At 46.5% G+C, this 23,600-nt stretch overlaps 1 protein-coding gene across 4 annotated transcripts in view; it reads left to right on the top strand.

Moving 5' to 3' along the window:
* GHDC (GH3 domain containing) overlaps positions 1–23,600 on the top strand; it is a 103,378-nt gene that overhangs the window by 61,075 nt on the left and 18,703 nt on the right. For all 4 annotated transcript variants that reach the window (XM_030221611.1, XM_030221609.1, XM_030221610.1 and 1 more), the window contains 2 exons: positions 472–543; positions 9,508–9,641. In XM_030221611.1, coding sequence (XP_030077471.1) covers positions 472–543; positions 9,508–9,641 — 206 coding nt within the window. The remainder of the gene's footprint in view (positions 1–471; positions 544–9,507; positions 9,642–23,600) is intronic.

Raw genomic sequence — 23,600 nt, 5'->3', positions numbered from 1 at the left:
TCCCATTGAAAACTTATGGAGGGAGCTGAAGCTGCGAGTTGCCAAGCGACAGCCCAGAACTCTTAATGATTTAGAGATGATCTGCAAAGAGGAGTGGACCAAAATTCCTCCTGACATGTGTGCAAACCTCATCATCAACTACAGAAGACGTCTGACCGCTGTGCTTGCCAACAAGGGTTTTGCCACCAAGTATTAGGTCTTGTTTGCCAGAGGGATCAAATACTTATTTCCCTCTGCAGAATGCAAATAAATTCATATACTTTCCACAATGTGATTTTCCGGATTTAATTTGTGATGTGCTATCTCTCACTGTTACCAATAACCTACCCTTCAATTATGGGCTGCTCATGTCTTTGTCAGTGGGCAAACTTACAAAATCAGCAAGGGATCAAATACTTATTTCCCCCACTGTATAGATCTTTGTATAATCTGAAATCTTTGTATAATCTCAAATTGTTCTTGCTCCCCTAGGTATCGGACTGGCGATGTTGTGAAGGTGACTGGATTCTACAACCAGTGTCCAGTGGTCCAGCTGCTCTTCAGGTGGGGATTCTCTATTTAAGTCACTTGTTTTCAGAACCAAGAGAACTTGGAAGCTTGTTTTATAACAACCCATAGATAAGTCAAGTTGTGAGCTCGTAAAAAGTGTTGCTGACTACACAGTCCAGATTTCACCTGGACCAGTGTGGCTACTCATTTTCTGCTACTGGTTTGTTTTTCTTTTTTTTTTTTTCTTGGCTTAGCAATTTCCTCCTGTTCCATTGTGCTTCCAGCTCCATTGAAACTGAGGCTGGGATCTAGCACCATGAGCCTTCATTCACAACAAGCGAAGGAATGTCCCCTTCCAGTTTACTTTAATGATATAGTAGCTTCCTGGGCAGCGAGCCATGCACCAGAACCCTGCTGTCATAGGTTTAAATCCAGCCACTAGATGTCGACATTGCACTATGACTATAGCTCAGACTCCCCCCCCCCCCCCCCCTTCCAGGGACTGTGTACCAGGCCTTCAAAACATCTGTAGGCCTGGTCAATATGGGAAGGGGAAAACAGTCATTAAGCTGATGCTGTTGTTTTCTTGGTAGTCCCAGATCAGAAATGTAATAAGGACGTTCCCATAAAATGGGTGAAGCCCTTGAAAGAGATGTGTGCGCCTGGATAGCAGAGGAGTGAGGCAGCAGCTTTGTTGAAGGGGCATGTACCTGATTTAATGATTACAAACTTCAACCAGTGAAAACATGTGGAGTTTGAATTGTTTTTGTGTCTCATTGCTGGGCATGTTCTAACTGCATGATCCATGCTAAAGTAACTGTTGGTATTTGTGCATAAAATGTAGTTTGGATAAGAGCTTGGTATTTGTAGTAGCCTGGAATACGTCTTGTACATCCAGTCAAATTAGTTGCCAAATCTCCCTCAAGTGGATGTTCTCAGTGTTCTTTACAGTGTGTAAGTTCTGGGGTTTCCTATACTTCCTGCTGAGTTATAAGACACAAAGTCAAGGGTCAAGTGCTTTTAATCCTGGTATCTCTCCCAAAATTTTGACATCAAGGGACCTTTCTGATGGGTTGACATGGGGGGTGAAATAATGTGATCCAGTCTTGGTTTAGCCCAGTGCTTTCGGGGAGGTGTAATCCTTTGCTTTGTGGAGGCTGAGGAGAGGGACCAGAAAAATGTGTTGCCCTTTCTTTTAAAGTAAAAAAAAAAAAAAAAAAAGGACAAAGAAGATCTGAGGCTAAAGCAAGAAATAAGATTTTTACATAAATAAAATTTGAACTTAATTCTTCCTCTTTCCAGTGATTTAAAATCAGCCACAGAAGCACTTAGTGATGGTATTAATTGTAGTTCCATATCATCAAGCTGATCAATCCATAGACTGGTGGGTTGTGTCCATCTACCAGCAGGTGGAGATAGAGAGCAAACTTTTGCCTCCCTATATGTGGTCATGTGCTGCCGGAAACTCCTCAGTATGTTCTCTATCTCAGCAGGTGGTGGTCACACACAGCAGCAGCTCTGGCTAGGCCTCCAAGCCTAATTCTTAGGTTTTGTTGAGTGCCTGGGGTTGAGGGCTCTTTTTTGAGCAAGTGCAAACCTGGTGGTGCCAGGTCCCTCCTTTTCTCCCCCCTCCCGCTGGCTCCGTAAAAAAAAAAAAAAAAAAAAAATTTTGAACGTCCTTAAAGGCGTTTATTTCGACGTTTATTTAAACGTTTATTGCAGCTACTCACTGGGACACCAGGTCGTTACAGCTCGGAGCGGCAAGCAGGTAATTTTTACCTTTTTATAGCGGGCAGGGGGTTCCCCGATTCTTCTCCTCGTGGCATATGGCGTCGGAGGGCGAGGGCGCAAAGAGTCGCTCCCCGGATCGCTTGAGCGCTTCTAGAGGGGATGCGGGGGTCTTAAAGCCTGATTCGCCCTTGTTGGGTGACAGTTTCGTGACCGATGAATGTCCCGGTCCTTCCTCCGGCGTGGCGGTTTTTCCCGCCATAAACGCCCATCCCCCGCTCCTCGCCTCCGCCATCTTGGCCGGCCACGCGGCTCGGACGGCTTCTTCTTGGGCCGCCCTTGAGGTTGGAGACATTAATGCCATGAACGCCCTTAATTTGGGCGACGGCACAAAAGCGGCTAAAGTTAAGCGCCGTTCTTCCCGCGCGGCTCCTTCGCGGAGTGTCGCGCCGGACGCCATTTTGGATGCGCAGCATGTCTCTCCCCCGCTCTTGCGAGCGCCGGTTGAGGGTGCGTCTAGGGCTGTAGCCCAGGCTGCGGAAGTGCACAGTCTGGGGGGTTTCTCCCCCGAGTTTGTTTTGCTGCTGCATCAGGCCTTCATTATGCAAAACGCTGCCCCTGCTCCCTCGTCTGGTAAAGAGGTTGAGGTTCCCAGAGGTAAACGCCCTCGGGTTGATTCCCAGGCCTTGGAGGACTTTGTCTCCTCCGATGTAGATGAGGGCAGCGTATCTGAGTTCTCCCAACGGTCCTTTGCGGATTCCTTGGAGGAGACGGATCCCCGCTCGGATGGAGCGGATGACCCCTCTGCAGCGCGGCTTTTTAGCTCAGAGGATTTGCCCAACCTGTTGATACAGGCCATGGACACTTTGAAGATTTCCTCTCCGGAGGACGTCTCTCCCTCAGCCCCTGTTGGCTCTGCCATTATGCTGGGGACGAAGCGCCCGCCTAGAACCTTCCACGTGCATGATGTCATGCACACCTTAATTTCGGCTCAATGGGATGTCCCTGAAGCGAGCCTTAAAGTGGCTAGGGCTATGTCCCGCCTCTATCCTTTGACTGAAAGTGAACGTGAGGCCTATCTGTGGCCTACCGTGGATTCTTTAATCACTGCGGTGACTAAGAAAATGGCGTTGCCGGTGGAAGGTGGCACGGCCCTAAAGGATGCTCAAGACAGAAGATTGGAGGCGGCCTTAAGGTCGTCCTTTGAGGCGGCTGCTTTAAGTTTGCAGGCCTCAGTTTGCGGCTCCTATGTGGCCAGGGCGTGCCTGACTATGGTGCAGCGGGCTTCCCCCTCGGATCATTCCTTGAGGGCTGATTGGCCGGCCCTGGAATCGGGCTTAGCCTATTTGGCAGACTTGCTGTATGATGTCTTGAGGGCCTCAGCTAAAGGCATGGCTCAGACAATCTCTGCGCGACGGTGGCTTTGGCTGAAACATTGGTCTGCTGACCACGCCTCTAAATCCCGCCTGGCTAGATTGCCTTTTAAAGGCAAGCTGCTCTTTGGGGTCGAGCTGGACAAAATCGTGACCGATCTCGGCACGTCTAAGGGCAAGAAGTTACCAGAGGTCAGGGCTCGGGCTAGTACTCGTCCCGGTACCTCCAGAGGACGGTTTCAGGAAGCCCGTCGGTACCGCCCGGGCAGGTCGGGTTCCTCTGCCCCCTCTTCCTTTAAGAGGAATTTCTCCCCCAAGCAGCATTCCTTTCGCAGAGACCGCCGTCCCGGAGGTGCTCCCTCCGGTCCTCCCCCAGGGTCTCGTGCCCAATGACGGGGCCTTGGTCCACGCCCCAGTGCAGATTGGAGGACTGCTGTCCTCGTTTCTGGGCGAGTGGACCACAATAACTTCAGACGCTTGGGTGCTGGAAGTCATCAGAGACGGCTACAAGCTAGAGTTCTGCCGACCCTTAAGAGACGGGTTTGTACTCTCTCCCTGCAAGTCTCCGGTCAAAGCTGTGGCAGTGCAGCAGACTTTGGACAATCTGATCCGCCTGGGTGCGGTCGTTCCGGTGCCAGAAAGTCAGCTTGGCAAGGGGCGTTACTCCATTTACTTTGTGGTACCAAAGAAAGGAGGTTCTGTCCGGCCTATCCTCGACCTCAAAGGGGTCAATCGGGCCTTGAAAGTGCGGCACTTTCGCATGGAGACTCTCCGCTCTGTTATAGCGGCAGTGAAGGCAGGGGAGTACCTGGCATCCTTGGACATCAAGGAAGCGTACTTGCATATTCCCATCTGGCCTCCTCATCAACGCTTTCTGCGTTTTGCAGTCCTGGGACGACACTTCCAGTTCAGAGCCCTCCCGTTCGGGTTGGCTACTGCTCCGCGGACCTTTTCCAAAGTAATGGTGGTCATCGCGGCCTTCCTGCGAAAGGAAGGAGTACAAGTCCATCCTTATCTGGACGACTGGTTGATCCGAGCCCCCTCTTATGCAGAGTGCGGCAAAGCTGTGGACCGGGTAGTTGCTCTTTTGAGCTCCCTGGGATGGATCATCAACTGGGAGAAAAGCCAGCTGCGCCCGACTCAGTCCCTGGAGTATCTGGGAGTTCGATTCGACACCCAAGTGGGCAGAGTGTTCCTGCCAGACAATCGGATTGTCAAGCTTCAGGCTCAGGTGGACCAGTTCCTAGTAGCCTCTCCTCTTCGGGCTTGGGACTATGTGCAGCTGTTGGGCTCTATGACGGCCACGATGGAAGTAGTGCCCTGGGCCAGGGCTCATATGAGACCACTACAACAATCTCTGCTGCAGCGCTGGACTCCGATGTCGGAGGATTATGCTGTGCGCCTTCCCTTGGACCCAGCAGTGCGCAAGGCGCTGAGCTGGTGGATGCAGACAGACAAGTTGTCTGCGGGAATGCCTCTGGTGACCCCGGAGTGGATTGTCGTCACGACGGACGCCTCTTTGTCGGGCTGGGGAGCCCACTGCTTGGGAAGGACAGCGCAGGGGCTCTGGTCTCCTGCAGAGGCAAAGTGGTCTATCAACCTCCTGGAACTCAGAGCCATTCGGTTGGCGCTTTTGGAGTTCATCCCGGTACTGGTGTTGAAGCCGGTACGGGTCCTGTCGGACAATGCCACGGCTGTGGCCTATGTCAACCGCCAGGGAGGTACCAAGAGCGCCCCTCTAGCCAAGGAGGCTATGAATCTATGCCAGTGGGCAGAAGCGAACCTGGAGCAGCTGTCAGCGGCCCACATTGCCAGAGTCATGAATGTCAAGGCGGACTTTCTCAGTCGCCATACCTTGGAGCCCGGAGAGTGGCAGCTATCTGCTCAGGCGTTCTTGGACATCATGAAGCGCTGGGGCCAGCCGAGCCTAGATCTGATGGCGTCATCGGCCAATTGCCAAGTGCCGCGCTTTTTCAGCAGAGGACGGGACCCTCGATCCCTGGGAGTAGATGCTCTTCTCCAACAGTGGCCGACTCAAGAGCTTCTCTATGTGTTCCCGCCCTGGCCCATGTTGGGCAGGGTGCTAGACCGGGTGGCAAAGCATCCCGGCAGGGTAATCCTGGTGGGTCCGGATTGGCCCAGACGTCCCTGGTATGCGGACTTGATCAGGCTCTCAGTCGACAATCCTCTGCGGCTGCCAGTGGAGCAGGGCCTGTTACATCAGGGTCCCGTGGTGATGGAGGATCCCTCCCCCTTTGGTCTTACGGCCTGGCTATTGAGCGGCAGCGTCTGAGGTAGAAGGGCTTCTCAGACAAGGTCATCGCCACTATGCTGAGAGCGAGGAAGCGCTCTACTTCTACTGCTTATGCCAGGGTTTGGCGTATATTTGCAGCGTGGTGTGAAGCAGGCTCACTTTCTCCCTTCACTGCTCCAATTTCTTCAGTGTTGGCGTTCCTGCAAGAAGGTCTGGAGAAAGGCCTGTCGCTCATTTCCCTTAAAGTCCAGGTAGCGGCTCTGGCTTGCTTCAGGGGCCGCCTGAAGGGTGCTTCCCTGGCTTCGCAGCCAGATGTGGTGCGCTTTCTCAAGGGAGTTAATCACCTGCGCCCTCCTCTGCACTCAGTGGTGCCTGCGTGGAATCTCAACCTGGTGCTAAGAGCATTGCAGAAGCCGCCTTTTGAACCCTTGTCGAGGGCATCTCTGAAAGACCTGACGTTGAAAGCAGTCTTTTTGGTGGCTATCACTTCAGCCAGAAGTGTTTCCGAGCTCCAGGCGCTCTCATGTCGAGAGCCCTTTCTGCAGTTCACTGAGGCAGGAGTGACTATTCGCACAGTGCCTTCCTTCCTGCCCAAGATTGTTTCTCGCTTCCATGTGAATCAGCAGCTCTGTCTCCCTTCCTTTCGTAGGGAGGACTACCCAGAGGAGTACTCTGCTCTTAAATATCTGGATGTGAGACGAGTCATCATCAGATACTTGGAAGTGACCAATGAGTTCCGGAAATCGGATCATCTGTTTGTCCTGTTTGCAGGTCCTCGTAAGGGTCTGCAGGCTGCTAAGCCTACAGTGGCAAGATGGGTCAAGGAAGCCATTGCAGCGGCTTATGTGGCCGCGGGGAAGGTGCCGCCTATCCAGCTGAAGGCTCACTCCACTAGAGCTCAGGCGGCCTCGATGGCAGAGGCCGGGTCCGTCTCCTTGGAAGAGATATGCAAGGCGGCAACTTGGGCTTCGGCTCATACATTCTCCAAGCATTACCGCTTGACTGTGGCTGCACGGGCGGAGGCCCGGTTTGGAGCTTCAGTGTTGAGGTCAGGGATTTCAATGTCCCGCCCTGGGTGAGTACTGCTTCGGTACATCCCACCAGTCTATGGATTGATCAGCTTGATGATATGGAAGGTAAAATTATGTATCATACCTGATAATTTTCTTTCCATTAATCATAGCTGATCAATCCATAGCCCCTCCCAGATATCTGTACTGTTTTTATTCTGGTTGCATTTCAGGTTCAAGTTTAGTCTTCAGTTACTTCAGAAAGACTTCGTGTTCAAGTTTTTTCACTTGGATTCTTCAAGAGTTGAGACGAGTTTGTGTTACAGTGAGCTGCTGCATTCCTCTCCCCTCCGTTTTACGGGGCTGGATTGAGATTTAAATTCTGCCGGCACTCCCTCCCGCTTCGTGCGGCTGTAGGGCAGCTTTGTACCCCTCCCGCTTCGGCGGTGTTAGGGTCAGTCAGCTCCTCCCGCGGTTGCGGTTGCAGGATAAGCCAGATCCCCCCGCATCGGCGGGTGTGGTGTCCCTCCCCCGCTCCGCGGGGATGAGCTGGACGGATTCCCCTCCCCCACTTGTGTGGGGATGAGCTGGGTTAATTCCCCTCCCCCGTTTCGGCGGTGGTGAGCTGGGCAGAGTGTCCCTTCGTGGGTGTAATTCTCTAAGTGCTGAGTCCTGCGGATGGAGCTTTGATATCGACATACTGAGGAGTTTCTGGCAGCACATGACCACATATAGGGAGGCAAAAGTTTGCTCTCTATCTCCACCTGCTGGTAGATGGACACAACCCACCAGTCTATGGATTGATCAGCTATGATTAATGGAAAGAAAATTATCAGGTATGATACATAATTTTACCTTACAGCTGTCCAGTGGTGTGCTGGTAAATGTTTAACAACAGGCTCTCTCCCCGGTCCCCCTCTGCGCCCCCCCCCCCCAGATTGCAGAGCTGGCTATAGCCGGGGAGAGAGCCTGGGGGGGGGCAATGCATTACTCCAGGAAAAAAAAATTAAATGATCCCAGGTTCCAATCTAATTCATGTTTAATGTGCGATAAAATGCCATAAATAAGTAAATAAATATAAACTTTTAATGTTGAGCACCTGATTCTCAAAGTGAACATATTCCAAACACTATAATGAAAATAAAATGATTTTTTTTCTACCTTTGTTGTCTGGTGACTGTTTTTCTGATCATGCTGGCTCAGTATCCGATTCTGCTGCTATCTGTCCTCTTAACTCCGTTTCCAGGGCTTCCTTTCCATTTATTTCTTTCCTTTCCTCCTTTCTTCTTCATTTCTGGTCCTCAGCGTCTGCCTATTTTCTTCATCCATGTGCAGTTTTTCTCCTCTCTTTCTTTTCCCTCATCTCCTTCCTCACTCTTCCCTCCCCTCCATCCATGTCCAGCATTTCTTCTCTCTCCCCCCTCTCCATCCACCCATGTCCAGTGACCCTCCTCTCCCCTGCCCTGCATGCACCCATACCCAGTGACCCCCCTTTCCCCTGCCCTCCATCCACCCATGTCCAGCAGTGACCCTCCTGCCTCCTCTCCCCTGCCCTGCATGCACCCGTCCAGAAGTGACCCTCCTCTCCCCTGCCCTGCATGCACCCATATCCAGTGACCCCCCTTTCCCCTGCCCTCCATCCACCCATGTCTAGCAGTGACCCTCCTGCCTCCTCTCCCCTGCCCTGCATGCACCCATACCCAGTGACCCCCCTTTCCCCTGCCCTCCATCCACCCATGTCCAGCAGTGACCCTCCTGCCTCCTCTCCCCTGCCCTGCATGCACCCATGTCCAGAAGTGACCCTCCTCTCCCCTGCCCTGCATGCACCCATACCCAGTGACCCTCCTTTCCCCTGCCCTCCATCCACCCATGTCCAGCAGTGACCCTCCTGCCTCCTCTCCCCTGCCCTGCATGCACCCAGCCATACTCAGTGACCCTCCTTTCCCCTCCATCCACAAATGCCCAGCGACTCCCTTGTCTCCCCTGCCACCCCCTCCCGAGTTGTTGGCGAATTCTCCTCCCCTGCTCCCTCTCTCCCGATCCGATTCGGTCCCTCCCTCCCGATCCCTCACATCACCGACCCGACCTGACTCTTCGCATTCTTCGGGGCAGGCAGTCTTGCCTGCCCGCTGCCAGAACTGACACTCCCCCACTGGCGCTGCCGGCTGGTTCGCACTTCAAAATGGCTGCCAAGACTTCAGCAGAAGTCTCGCGAGGCCGCCTCTGGAAGTCTCGGCGGCCATTTTTAAAGTGCAAACGGGCAGCGCCAGCAGGGGAGAGTCAGTTCTGGCAGTGGGCAGGCAAGACTGCCTGCCCCGAAGAATGCGAAGACTCAGGTCGGGTCGGTGACGTGAAGGATCGGGAGGGACCGAATCGGATCGAGAGGGAGGGAGCCAGGGATCAGATTGGGAGGGACGGATGGGACCGGATTGGGAGGGAGGGAGGAGAAGAGCCAGCTTGCGCGTTTCAACAACCGGCTCGCAAGAGTCGAGCAAAGTTAACAACTGGCTCTTGCGAGCCGGTGCAAGCCGGCTCCAGCACACCACTGCAGCTGTCCTGCCATTGTTCAGCTCCCCTGTGTGTCTATGTTTTCTTTTATTCTGGTTCTATGAAGAGAATATCTTTTAAAGAAGGTGTTTGAATTTGCCCTTAGGCAGAGTCAGGTGCTCAGTGTCCGTGGTGAAAGGATTTCAGAAGACCAATTTTACCAGACTCTGAAGCAGGCGACCCAGCTTTGGCCAGGGGCAAGGCTGATTGATTACTGCTGTGTGGAGAGCAGCATTCATGGTAAGATATGATATGTCACCCCACCCAACCCTTCTGCAAGGAAAGAAGAGCACATTGTGCAGCCTGAGCTCAAGTGTTGAGCCACAAGCCATCCAGGTTTACTGGGGAAGGTTGGGGGAGGGGGGGGAGGAGTTGCTGCTGCAGGAGTTTGTCCACTCCCATCTGCTCAGCAGAGGACTTCTCTCTCTCTCTCTGGAGTTACCAGAGACATTTGGCATGGAAAAATCAAAATGCTATTTCATATATAGATAAGTACATCTAGCTATACAAATTTGTGTAGTGTCATTTTGTCATGTAAACGTACTTCTGTACATAAATATCCCACTTGTTATCCAATCTAGCTCTGAACCTGGGTGTTATTTAACTCTGATCTTCTCTCTTCTTCTCCCCCCTTTCTGCCTGTCCTATACATGCTTGAAATCTGACATTGTTTTGGTTCTAATCACCTCCACTCTAGGTCTGATCCAGGTGTCCTCCACCCCCTCAGTGAAAGTCTTTTCTGAGGTCCCTCCATCCTTTCAGCTTCTTACAGTGACCCTTTGCCCTTGGGATTTTTATGTTATTGAAAATGCTTCCTTCTGGTATGCATATAGGGGACAACTTTCAAAGAGAGCTTCCGCAAATAAGTAGGTATTTTATCTGCAGAAAAAGCCCCTTTAGAAATTATCCCCTCCCCCTCCCCTTTATACAGTGCGCCTACTTTTACCTGAGAGGGGGAACGACCCCGAAAGTACCTGCAGGATACTCCTCTGAAGTTTTGAAAAGAATCTTCCTTTTGAAGGGTTAGAGAGCTTCATGTGAAAATTTGCTTGCGTGCCAGCAGTAAGTGTGGAAATTGCTTTCTCCACATGTAACTATAGACATGTGGGTGCATATATTTCATAGCTATGTTTTGTGTTTGCATGACATTGACTTGAGTCAGAACACATCCTGAGCTTTCTCTTTCCCTCTTACTCTACAGAAAGCGAGGTTAAACAGCGAAAGAGACACTGAGCAGTTGTTGGCTGAGCTGAGAGTTGTGTCAGCTTTCTCAGTAACATAAACAAGAAAGTTTTCACATGCTAATATTTCAGTCTTTTTAGACTCTGGTAGAACTGAAGTCATGCTGGGACATTTCTCAACTAGTTCAAGAGTGCTGGCAACCTTTTTTTTCTTGCTGTGCATTGAAATCATATAGATACTGGTGCCCTAAATCTTTGTACCTACTTTGTGTGGTAGGAGATACACACTTGCACTGCTTTTTGAGTAGCAACTGAAATTCCAAAGCAGGGTGCACACAGTTTTTAATAAGGGCAGTCAAAGGTAGTCCATGACTCAGATACTTTGGGAGCCTGAAGTGGGGCGTGACTGGAGCAAGGCTATGCCAGGATGGCGCAAGGCCAGTTTATGGTTGATTCCAAGTTTGTGATTGAATCAATTTCCATGGGACATGGCAGTTTGTTTATTTAATAGGCTACCAAGGGCCCTTGGTTTCACAGCATCGTAAGTTACTTTTAACTAGTGTTAAAGGGATGTTCAGTTATTGAAATGGATGGTGGGTGAATAATTTAACTTTCGGACTTGTACTGGAGGCTTTTGCTGTGTTTAGTGCTAAAAGGGTGTTCGGTTATTGAAATAAATGGTGTAGGGAGGATGGTGAGTGAGGTTTGATTGGTAAGCTTTACCTTTGCTTTCAAACGTTTGACCGACGTTATACCTACACAAATATAATATTAAAATAAAGGTTGTTGGTTTTCAACTGAGCTTTATGTATTCTCTAATTGACAGTGTTGTGGTGTTTATAGGTTATCTTGTCATGTGCTTCTGGCTTTGTTAAGCAGCTTTGCAGTATTATATGTTTGTGACGCTTTTAATAAAAAGACCTTTTACAAATTTTTTAAAAATCCTTGCAATTGGAGGGGCAACACCTCAGTCAGTAGTAAAGGGACAGTAGGGGCAGTTTTGAACATAATGAAAGGGAATTATGTGCCAAAAAATGTAAACAATAGAAACATGATGGCAGACAAAGGCCAAATGGCCCATCCAGTCTGCCCATCTTCCCTAACCACTAACTTCCTTTTCCTAAGGGATCCCACGTGCTTGTCCCATGCTTTCTTAAATTGTGACACAGTCCTCATCTCCACGACCTCCATCGGGAGGCCATTCCATGCTTACACCACCCTTTCTGTGAACAAATACTTTCTTAGATTCCTCCTAAGCCTATTTCCTCTTAACTTCATTCCAGAGTTTTTCTCCATTTGAAAAAGGCTCACTTCCTGTACATCGATTCATCTGAGATATTTAAACATCTCTATCATATCTCCTCTTGCCCTCCTCTCTTCCAGCCTATACACACTGAGGTTCATAAGCCTGTCCCTGTATGTTTTATGTTCAAGACCACTTGGCAATTTTGAAGCCACTCTCTAGACCGACTCCATCCTGTTTATCAGGGGTGTAGCTATGGGTGGGCCTGGGTGGGCCCAGGCCCACCCAATCTCAGCTTAGGCCCACCCAGTTTTCCCTGCTCCTCCAGTCAGTGCACAGCCAGCCTTTGAGTTCTGCCCTAGCCCTGCAGCCGACAGGAAAGAACAGCTCTCCAAAATGCATTCATCTTTCTTTCTCTCCTTCCAGCATCGCATCACCAGGTATCGCCCTTGCCCCCCACCCCCCGAGCCTTCCGATCCGCCGATAGCGTCAGTGAGAAAGCAGTACACACGCTGCTTTAGACCTGCCCCCAGAAGCCTTTCTTTCTCCTTCAACTTCCTGTTCCCTTGTAGGCGGGAAGTTGTAGGAGAGAGAAGGGCTTCCAGGGACAGGTCTAAAGCAGTGTTTGTACTGCTTTCTCAATGAAGCTGCTGGCGACTCAAGGGATTGGAAGACTAGGGGGAGGGGATGATACCGGGCAGCACGGGGCTGGAGGGAGAGAAAGAACTGGAAGACTCCAGTGCTGTGGCGGCAGCAGGGGGGGTTGCTGGAAGGGAGAGCAAGAGAGACGGGGGTGAGACCAGCTGGCAAAGGGTTAAAAAAAATGAAACCACCGGAGGGGGGGGGGGGAAGAGTGAGAGATGGAAAAGGAGCAGAAGATGGTTGGGAAAAGGGGGTGTGAGGGATGGAAGAGGGAGCAGAAGATGAATGGAAATATGTGGAGGAGAGAGAGGTTTTAGAAGATGGATGAGACTAGAAGGTGTGGGTGGAGGGAGGGAGAAGAAGCAGAAGATGGATGTGGCTAGGAGTGTGGGGGGAAGGGGAACAGAGCAGAAAATGAGTGGGACTTGGTGATTGGATGGGAAGGAAGACGACAAGAGGAAAGAGAAGAAATGGAAAATAATTTAGAAGACTGACACATGGAAAGTGGAAGAGAGTGGGACCAGCCCAATCAGAAAAATAAAGTGCTCAGACAACAAAGGTAGAAAAGAAAAAAAAAATTTTTATTTAATATTTTTTTTTAAAGATTGAGATGTGCCTGCTTTGTGAAATGTACATTTTGTAAAAAAAAATTGTTTAGTTTTGTACTTTGCAGAGTACAGGAGAAAAAATTTTTTTTCTGTTATTGCCCTGCTTTTAGAGACTGGCTTTCTTGGGTGGAGAGAAGGGGGGGGGGGGGGGGGGGGTCTCCATTTCAGTTTTAATCTGAATGGTGTTTTTTTTTTGTGTGTGTGTGAGTGTAATGTTGGTGGTGGGCTCTTCACTGCCTAGGATAAAAAAGGTATATTTCATCTTTTTTCCCTAGGCAGTGAAGAGCCCACCCCCACCAATAATGTTGGGTTTTGGAGTGGGGATGGTCTCTGCAGTGCCCAGGTGTAACATTTAAAAAAATAGTTATATTTAATATAAGCAGGTTCCCAGGTGGGGGTGGCCTCTGCAGTGCCCAGGACATTTAAAAAAAAAAGGTTTTTTATTTAATGCTGGGGGGGAGGAGATGCCAGACTATGGAGAGGGGTGGGGGTTAGGGTGGGGCTGATGCATAGCTATGGGATGGATGATGGGGAAGGGAAGGGCTGATGCTGGGCTATGGGTGGGGGGGGGGGGGTAGGGTAGAGAAGAGAAGGGCTGATGCCGGGCTACAGGGTTGGATAGAGGGGTAGGGAAGCAAAGTTTGAAGGATATCATTTCTGAAATTATACTGTAGGATCCTGTCATGTGTGTTGAGATGTTTGCCATTATAGTAGACTTACGCCTGGTCTAGTGTAAACTGTGTTATAAAATATTGGTTTTTCCATATGTTGATGCTGGGCATACTACTTAGAAATCCATCATCAAGTGCATTCTAATGCATTATTTTGTAGCAAGAAACACTGCTTATACCTATATACACAGTGCCCACCCATATTAGCTCTGGAGATGACCCGACACGACCGTGTTTCGGCATAAAAGCCTGCATGAGAGGTCAAACAAATCTACATTAAAATTAAAATTCAATACAAAAATATGACAAAATAACCATAGTGACATACAACAAATTATATGAGTAAAAAATAAATGGTGAATAATTATATATGTAAATTATGTGATAAAAACATTTTTATGCACCAAATTAGATATTATTAATTAAAAATTAAAATATTTAACAAGTAAAAATTATTTTCAAACAAAGAAATATGACATAAAATCAAATGTAATGACCAATAATTAATCAATGGATGATATCAAACAGAGAAGAGCAAAGATTAATTTTTTTATTTCAATAGTCTACAGCCTCATGGACTCAACCTGGAAATAGACTACAGTGTCTTCCTCTAAAAAATACAGATATTTTGCAACATCAGCCACATATCCATTTATGTATATATCCTTTAACTGGATACACTGTTTCCATATGCGTTATTTTACTAGTTTTAGTTCTAATCCTTAAATTATTTAATAGTTTTAGTTATTTTAAATTAAGATGTCCATTTAATTAACATTTTTAATATTTAATTGGAACTTTTTAAAACAATTTTTTATTACGTTTGACTTTTATAATTAATGTAATTTTATAGTGGTGATTTAGCTGGTTATTTTCCATCATGATAATTATTTGATTTTTGTTTTAAGTATGTATTATTTTTTCTATACTCAAATTTATCATCTCACTGTTGGAATTATTTACTAATTGCTATAAGCACATACTTTGCAATTAATGTATTTTACACAGTTTAGACACATTGGTAAATCATCACAAATAAGTTCATTTGAATATATATTATAAGCCTAATACAATTCATAAACTATCATCATTTAGAAGTCTCACCATAATCTACCTCTTATTTTCATTGTTATCACTCTTAACTTTTAACAGTTGTTTATTTAATTTTTACATTAAAAATGTCTTTATACAATTCTTCTAAACATCACACAGTGCACAGTATCTATTCGTTTTTATGTTTAAACGTTTTTTATTGTTATTTCAACATGTTACACCATATCCACACTAGACAACTGTCAAACTTTCTTAAAATTTTCTCCCCTATCCCTTAACCTCCCCCCTATCCCTTATTCCCTTTGATCCCCCCCCCCCCCCCCTTGTTACATATCACATTTATTGATGTCGGTACAGGGCCTACCTTTTTGCGAATAATGCAGCTATACAAACTTTCGCTTTCAAACCCTTACTTCACAAAACTTTTACCACTCTATCGTTAAGCTTTTGTCACCCCCCTTCCCCTCCCCCTCTCCCCCTCCCTATTAGGTATCTATGTCTGAAATCACAAGGCGTTGACAATAAGGTTTCTTCCCCTAGGACTTAGGCTGGACAGGTAGGGATTCCATATTGCCATAAAAACCTTTCTATTCGTTTTTAATTCATATATGCAACAGACATAGTAACATAGTAGATGACGGCAGAAAAAGACCTGCACGGTCCATCCAGTCTGCCCAACAAGACAACTCATGTGTGCTACTTTTGTGTATACCCTACTTTGATTTGTACCTGTGCTCTTCAGGGCACAGACCGTATAAGTCTGCCCAGCACTAGCCCTGCCTCCCAACCACCGGCTCTGGCACAGACCGTATAAGTCTGCCCAGCACTATCCCCGCCTCCCACCACCGGCTCTGGCACAGACCGTATAAGTCTGCCCAGCGCTATCCCTGCCTCCCAACCTCCAGCTCCGCCTCCCACTTTATTATTATGTAACACTTTATAATTCACTGGGAGATAAAATGTATCCATCCATACACAGTCTAATTTTGTATCTTAGCGGCTTTCAATATCTTGAACTTACACTTGACACATTCACCAACATTAACCTTTTTTCTTCATATGATGTTATCAATTTTATGAAACAGGTTTAGCACATAATTTTTTGATACACTATTTCATCTGATGTCACATCATAACATCGCTATTCACGTTTGTTACTAGGTTGAGACATCACATTTTAGTACTTTAACAATTCAACTACATTCAATTGACGGATCACGTCACGTATTGTGCACCATCAGCCACGTCTTTGCATCACTGCGTTCATTAATTAGTAGCGATAATCTCACACGTCAAGTGTTTTACATGATTATTCCTGTGTCATTTCTTCTTAGCCAGCCTTTTTAAGTGGTGTCACTCTTATCCTTCGGTTTACACTATTGACGTCACTGACGAGCATTGCCACCACAGCGTTCAACAGCTGACTTTTTCGTTCCTTTAATTTAAGGGTGAGCAATCCGCTTTGACTGCTCTATGAATATACTACAAGTAACTTATTTGTAAGAATGTATGGTAGATTTCTTCTGTAGCCCTTGTCCTCAGTTTGTGACATTTGGACAGTAATTATTTTGACGCCTATTTTTAAACTATGCCGGTTATGCAGTATTTTAGTACTCAAAGGTTTCTATCCTTGTAAGACGTGGCATACTTTCCACCTTTCTATAAAGGTTTTTCATCCTGGAAGACATGGTAGGATTTTTTATTACATCCCTGCCATTATTCTGCGATTATGCTTGCCACTCTGGCGGCTTTGGTTGTTTCATCATGATTTGATTTCACGCAGTGGAGCGGCTATAGTTACTTCTTTAATTATATGTTTAGACGTCCATGTATCACTATATTAATTCTGATTCTTTGCAATCTTTTCATGTATTTTTCTTTCTATTTTTTGATTTATCCCTGTATGTATTATTATTTTTTCCTACAGCGCATTGAGAGCGTCTCTTTTTGTAATATGATGGTGGATATACAACGTTTTTTCTTATAGTTATCTGGTACACAAGATAGTGCATATCGCTGCTTTTATCACTCAGTGTCTTTTACACCATATTATCTATAGTTTGATCGGTCATTAAAATACTCTGTTTTTTGCTTTCGTTGTTGAAAATTGACCTTTCCATTTTCCATTTTAGAAGTCATATAGCCATATTTCTCTTGATTTATTAACCAGCTACAACACAAGAGGTACATTTACTTTGCATATGTATTGTCCTAGATACAGTATGAAATCAATTAGGAATAGGTATCAACTTATATATACATGGTTTAATTTATTTATCTCTAAATTTTTATGTGATATCATCCATTGTTTAATTATTGGTTATTCCATTCATTTTTATTTTTATTTTACATTTTTTGAACTTGGTATGAAATCTGTTAGGGACAGACATCAACTTATATAATGTGATAAAGTCACCTCCAGGATAGTTGGGTTAAGGCAGTTTCAGTCTGAAATACAAGTCCCAGAAGGCATTGCAGGCAAGGAGCCAGAGGGGGAGATGAAGAACCCGGACTGGACTCCTAGCTGCAATCAGGGAAGACATGGGTGTAAGCTGGCAGGTTGGGTAGAGTGGCTGCCACTAGGCAGAAAGGGAGTTAGGCAACCTGGTGTGCAGGAGCTCATCATTGGTCTCATTAGTTTAATGCTCAACTCAGCTGGTTTGGGTGTGAGGAAGCTAATGGAAGGAGAATGATTGGTTGTGGTAGCTGAAGCCAGGGATTGATTAGGCAGGTGGGAAGGAGTCCCAGCGGAGTGGAGTTCAGTTCAGGAGAGAGAAGCAGAAGGAGAGAAGGAGTTGCAGGCTGAAAACCCTTGGGCAAGGAGATCCCTAAAGTACTGGCAGTTACAGGCTGAAAATCCTTGGGCAGGGAGATCCCTAAAGTACTGAAGCAGGCTGAAATTCCTTGGGTGAGAGGAAGTCCCAAAAGTATTGAATTCACTGTGAAGCTGATGCAGGGGAAAACCCTTGGGTAGAAGGAGTCCCTAAAATATTGAACTCTCCTGAAGGTAAAGAGGATAGAAGGTAGAAAATGCTGCTTGGTGACTGAACTGTGATGATGAACTGAAAGAACTGTTTGTCTTGGGAATTGAATTACTGTTTATTGTGCACTGGATAAAGAGCCCAGACTGGAGCCTGTAAGCCTGTATTGAATCCTGGTATGTGCTATGCTGCTGTTGGAACTGTGTACTAGAAACCTGCATGGAATAAAAGTCCTTAAGATTGAAGTTTCTGGTGGACATCTAGTTCTTCATTGTACTGGGAGCCTGTGGCTGGAGAAGATTGTTCTATCCTTGGCTGCACAAGAGAGGTACCTGGTTACAATACATATGGTCTAATTTATTTGCTTTTAACTTTTGATACCATCCATTGTTTAATTATTGGTCATTACATTTGATGTCATATTTCTTTGTTCGAAAATAATTTTTACGTGTTAAATATTTTAATTTTTAATTAATAATATCTAATTTGGTGCATAAAAATTCAATCCTGGGGGGGGGGGGGGAGTCAAAATGGCGGATTGGACCCGTTGACTGCCGGAGCGTGTTTGTTTCTTTCCAAGATACTTGTCTTTTCTTCGGTGAACAATGCCTCACACTAAAAGGAAAGGCGTTGTAAGAAGCCTACTGCCGGCGACTTCAAATACAACGCCAATACAAACAACGCTAGAACGGTTTGTCATGAGCACACCTCACTTACCCGGTTTGAGTAATCCCGCAGTGGGCGGAAATGAAGGAGTATTCTACCCGCAGGGAGAAGAAACAACTTTGTCTTCACCGGAATTGAACCCACCGCCATGTCCTGCCATAGCTCAGGAGAGTGTTGAGATCCAAGAGCCTTCGGAATCCGTGGCAGAAGTTTCTCTGATCGGGGGCGACTCTCCAAAGACGGCAGCTGTTAATAGCAGGAGTGGAAATATTTCCCCCATGGCGCCGACATTAGAGTCTATTTGGGCAGCGATACAGGCTTTAACTTCAACTGTCTCTCAAGCTGCCCGAGAAACGTCCTTAATCGTGAGTAGGCTGGACTCATTAACTACTTCTTTTGAAACACTGAAACAGGATACAATTAAAGATAAATTGAAGGTTCAACAAGAGAGATCTGGCTTAAAAACAAAAACGGATTTACTAATTAAAGATAAAATATCAATTCATCGAAAATTAGAGAATTTTGAAAATGATAACAGACGTTTGATCCTTCGGCTTCTAAATTTTCCACGTACGTCGGAAATAAATGCAACAGATATGTTCAAGAAGTATTTGACTGAAAACCTATCTATCTCACCTACACTAATTCCTCCGATTAATAAAATCTATTATTTACTGATTTCTAAAGGGAGAGAAGATAGGAATGCAGGTTTACAAGATCTCTCAGCGTTTCTAGAACAATCTAATGATGGAATTTTTGAAAGGCGAACATTGCTGGTTTCTCTAGTTTTCAAACAGGATTTGACTGTGATAAAGAGACTATACTTTAGGAATCTTGCTAAACCATTTTATGGTGCAAAAATTCGGATTTTTTTCTGATGTTATACAGGTTACTCAGGAAAGGAGACGAGCTCTTGTAAATGTCAAATACGATACCTTGATAATTTGTTGTATATATGTCACTAAGGTTATTTTGTCATGTTTTTGTATTGAATTTTAATTTTTATGTAGATTTGTTTGACCCCTGATGCAGGCTTTTATGCCGAAACACGGCCATGTCGGGTCGTCTCCAAGCTATTATTAAAGACTTCCTAATTTCCTCTTCAACTCGTCCTCACTTTTTGTGTTCATTGCTTTTGTTGTACGTGAGGATTTCCCTCCTCCCTTTTTATTATAAATGATTACCCGATGTGGACACGTTTCACCCACAGGCTGCGTCAGGGGTAAAAACTAGAACACAAACATGTAAATATAATTAAAATCATACATAATAAAAAATAAAGCAAATTACATAATCAAAAAATCCATCTTAAAAACATGTAATAGAACTACTTACATACATAGGGATGCAAAAAGATCTCAAATTAGCAAACGTGCGCATATAAAAGATAAAAGGAGATATGTGACCACCATAGTATATTGCATGCAAGATTGGCAGAGAATATAAAACCTGGTGTGAAATGTGCAATATTCCATCAGATAAATTCTATAAATACACTTTCATGAATACAGGTAAAGTAATATGCACAAACAGAACCTAAAATGGTATATTCAACAAGCAAAGTGATATGTGCACATACCTATTGGGGTGTGAAAACGTGCTTTCCCCGACTCGTGAAAAATGAAATCAAATAGCTTATAAAAGCAAAAAGGTTTATAAAGGGGCTGAATCTCAACATAAAAATGGCATTGTTAAGCAGTATGTCCCCATCTCCTTTCCATCCACTTCTGTGGGCTGCATTTCTCCCCTTTCCCTTCCCTCCATGTAGGACATGTCTCTCTCTCTCCTCTTCCTTCTCCCCCTCTCATCCACCTGCAACTTGTCCCCCAGCCCTCCTGGGGGAGGGTGCATGGCTAAAGGTTCACCTAGGGTGAAGTTACCTTTGTGTAGGCTCCGCCCTCAAACATGCCCCTGCCATGCTCCTTTGAACGTTTTGTATACTGGAGAGTACACATATGCAAATAGCGACATTGTAAAATCACTGTTTGCGTGTGTATGTAATCTAGATGTCTAAGTGTTGCTATTTACATGTCTAGATGCTTCTAAAATTACCTCCTTTGTGTCTTTATAAAACAGGCTTGAAATAGGCACCTACTTGGCCATCTGTTATAAAATTACCTTGTTAAGGCTATTTTTGCTGCCTCCTGCCACTCCTTTGGCTTTTAAACCTGATGTTTTCTTTTGGTTTTTATTTCTTATTTTTTAGTTTAATTTCTTGAAACCCTTCCCTTCACACACAGGAAAAGGTTCCTGGTGTGGTTAGTTTGAAGGTAAAACATCAGAAGATAAGGGGTCCAAGGTCTGTTCTCCTTCTGTGCTAGTGGTTCTCACTAGCAAAGAGCAGCCAGGTGAAGGTTCCAGTAGCCACCTCTCTTTTCCCAGTTTTTTTTTTTAGATTAATTAACACCCTACCCTGCCTTTCCAGGCTCCTTCCTTCACTTTTCCCTTTTCAATTTTGCCATCCACCAGAATGGCTAGCAAGCACAAGAAGGGCAGTAAGGCTGGGGTAAGCTATACTATGGCTGAGACAGCAGGGGCTAATACTACAGTCCCTTACTTGTAGTTGCGAGCCACTTGTTGAGTATGATCAGCTAGGGCAGGAGCAATCCCCCTACACTCCTGCCTTGCAGTCTCCACTCGACCGTGCCATGAGTTCCTGCAGCAATCTCACAAAACTACCACGAGTTCCCGCGGCAATCTCACGAGACTGGCGCTGAAACTTGTGGTGCTGGCAACAGCAATGACTGCATGAAGAGTGCATAGGCAGGAGCATAGGAGGATCGCTGTTGCCCCAGCTGACCGGACTCAACAACCGGCTTGCAAAATTTAAAAAAATCTAACAACCGACTCGTGCGATCCGGTGCAAGCCGACTCCAGCACACCACTGGGTGATGGTCTCTGATGATCTCAAGATAAGGAAACAATGCGACAAGGTAGTGGCTGTGGCCAGAAGGATGCTAGGCTGCATAGAGAGGGGTATAACCCGCAGAAAAAAGGAAGTGTTGATATGTCTATACAAGTCATTGTTGAGGCCCCACTTGGAGTATCGTGTTCAGTTTTTGAGGCTGTATCTTGCTAAGGATGTAAAAAGACTTGAAGCAGTTCAGTGAAAAGCAACAAAAATGGTATGGGGTTTGCGTAGCAAGAAGTAAGAGGAGAGACAAGTTAGCACCAGAAACCTGATTCTATCCTGGTTAAGGTGGAGCCCACAGTCTCCCCCTTTCCCAGAATGTTGCCCAATTCCTAACAAATCTAAATCCCTCATCCCTGCACCATTGTCTCAACCACACATTGAGACTTCAGAGCACTGCCTGCCTTTTGGACCCTGTGTGTGGAATGGGGAGCATCTCTGGAAATGTTACCCTGGAGGATCTGGACTTCAACTTTCTACCTAAGAACCTAAATTTGGCTTCCAGAACCTCTCTCCCACATTGTCCTATGTCATTGGTACCCACATGTACCAAGACAGCCAGCTCCTCCCCATCACTATCTAGGATCCTGTCTAGGTGACACGTGAGGTCTGCCCAGTGGCGTACCAAGGGCGGGGTGGTGGGGGTGGTCCGCCCCGGGTGCAAATCAAAGGGGGGTGTGCCACTCCCGCTGCTCTAGTCCCCTCCGTTAGAGCCGTCGTCCCTGCCTCTCTTCTGGCTGGTTCCGCACCGTCTTTCAGCTCCACCTCTGTTAGACTACCGCCGCTATTGCCTCTTCTCTGGACAGACGGTCCTGCACCTTCCTCCAGCAGCCTCCAGCCCTGTCAAGCTGTCACCACCGCCAGTGCTGCTGCTGCTTCTCATCCAGCAGACTAGCAGCGGTAGTGGTAAACAAATAAAAGCAGGAAGATTGCAGGGTCTAAGTTACCTGTGGCTGATGATCCCGCCCTTTTGACGTCACTTCCAGTTCTGGAGCCGAGTTGGCAGCCACGAATAGGTAAGGCCCCATGTTCTTGGTTTATTATTTTTTTTCTGCTGATAGTTTGAAGCGGGAGCAGCAGCATGTGGGGGGGGGGGGGGGGGGGGGATGGATCCGGTAAAAAGGATAGAGAGTGCAGACAGTGGACAGAAGAAGGGGCAGCGATAGAGAGGGCAGACGGTGCATGGAAGATGGGGCAGAGAGAGGGAGGGCAGACCCCGGATGGAAGGGAGAGAAAGGGCAGATGGTGGATGGAAGGGGCAGAGAGAGAGAGGGATGAGGATGACCCTGGATGGAAGGGAGAGAAAGGACAGATGGTAAATGGAAGGGGCAGAGAGAGAGATAAAGGGCACATCCTGGATGGAAGGGAGAGGAAGGGAGAGAGCGGGATGGCAGACCATGGATGGATGAGAGAGAAAGGACAGATAGTGGATAGATTGGGCAGAGAGAGAAAGGGCAGACCCAGGATGGAAGCAAGAGAGAGGGTATACACTGGTTGGAAGGGAGAGAGAGAGGACAGACAAGGGCATATGGTGTTTGGAATGGGCAGAGACAGAGAGAACAGAAACTGGATGGAAGGGAGAGAGGCAGCAGATAGTGGTTGGAAGGGGCAGACACTGGATGGAAGGGAAAGAGGGCAGACACTGGATGGAGGGGGCAGAAAGAGAGAGGGCAGACACTGGATGGAAGGGGCAGGTGGTGGATGGAAGGGAGAGAGTGAAGAGAAGACGAGGAAAGCAGAAACCAGTGACAGCAAAGGTAGATAAAAGATTTTTTATTTTTTTCTGCCTTAGGTTAAAATACTATTGTAGTTGTGTTAATACATGTTTATAAATAGAAAATGGAAATAAGATAATTTTTATTGAATTAATTTTAATACATTTTGACTAATGTTCAGAGACCAAAACCCCCTTCCTCAGGTCAGGACAGGATACTGTAATAGTTGTATTCAATATGTCAGGAAAGATCAGTCCCTTCGTATCTTAGAACTAGATATGAAGGGACTGGTCTTTCCTGACATATCGAATACAACTTTCCTCAAACCTATACGTGAAAGAAATTTTGGTCTTTGAATACACCAGACTCCTGACGCAGGCGCTAGGTGCCGAAATACGGCCCATGTCAGGTCTATCTTGGAATATCAACAGTTGTTAATAAAGAATCGTGTCCCATTTTCCTAAGGCTCTTGGTGCTTCTGTGGTTTCCTGTACCTTTTTGTACTTTGGACCCTCTCTGTACTGTTGT

The sequence above is a fragment of the Microcaecilia unicolor genome, chromosome 12 (genome assembly GCF_901765095.1).
Source record: "Microcaecilia unicolor chromosome 12, aMicUni1.1, whole genome shotgun sequence".
Taxonomy (NCBI): Eukaryota; Metazoa; Chordata; class Amphibia; order Gymnophiona; family Siphonopidae; genus Microcaecilia; species Microcaecilia unicolor.
Note: the sequence above shows the minus strand (reverse complement) of the source record. Positions and strands in the feature narration are given on the sequence as shown.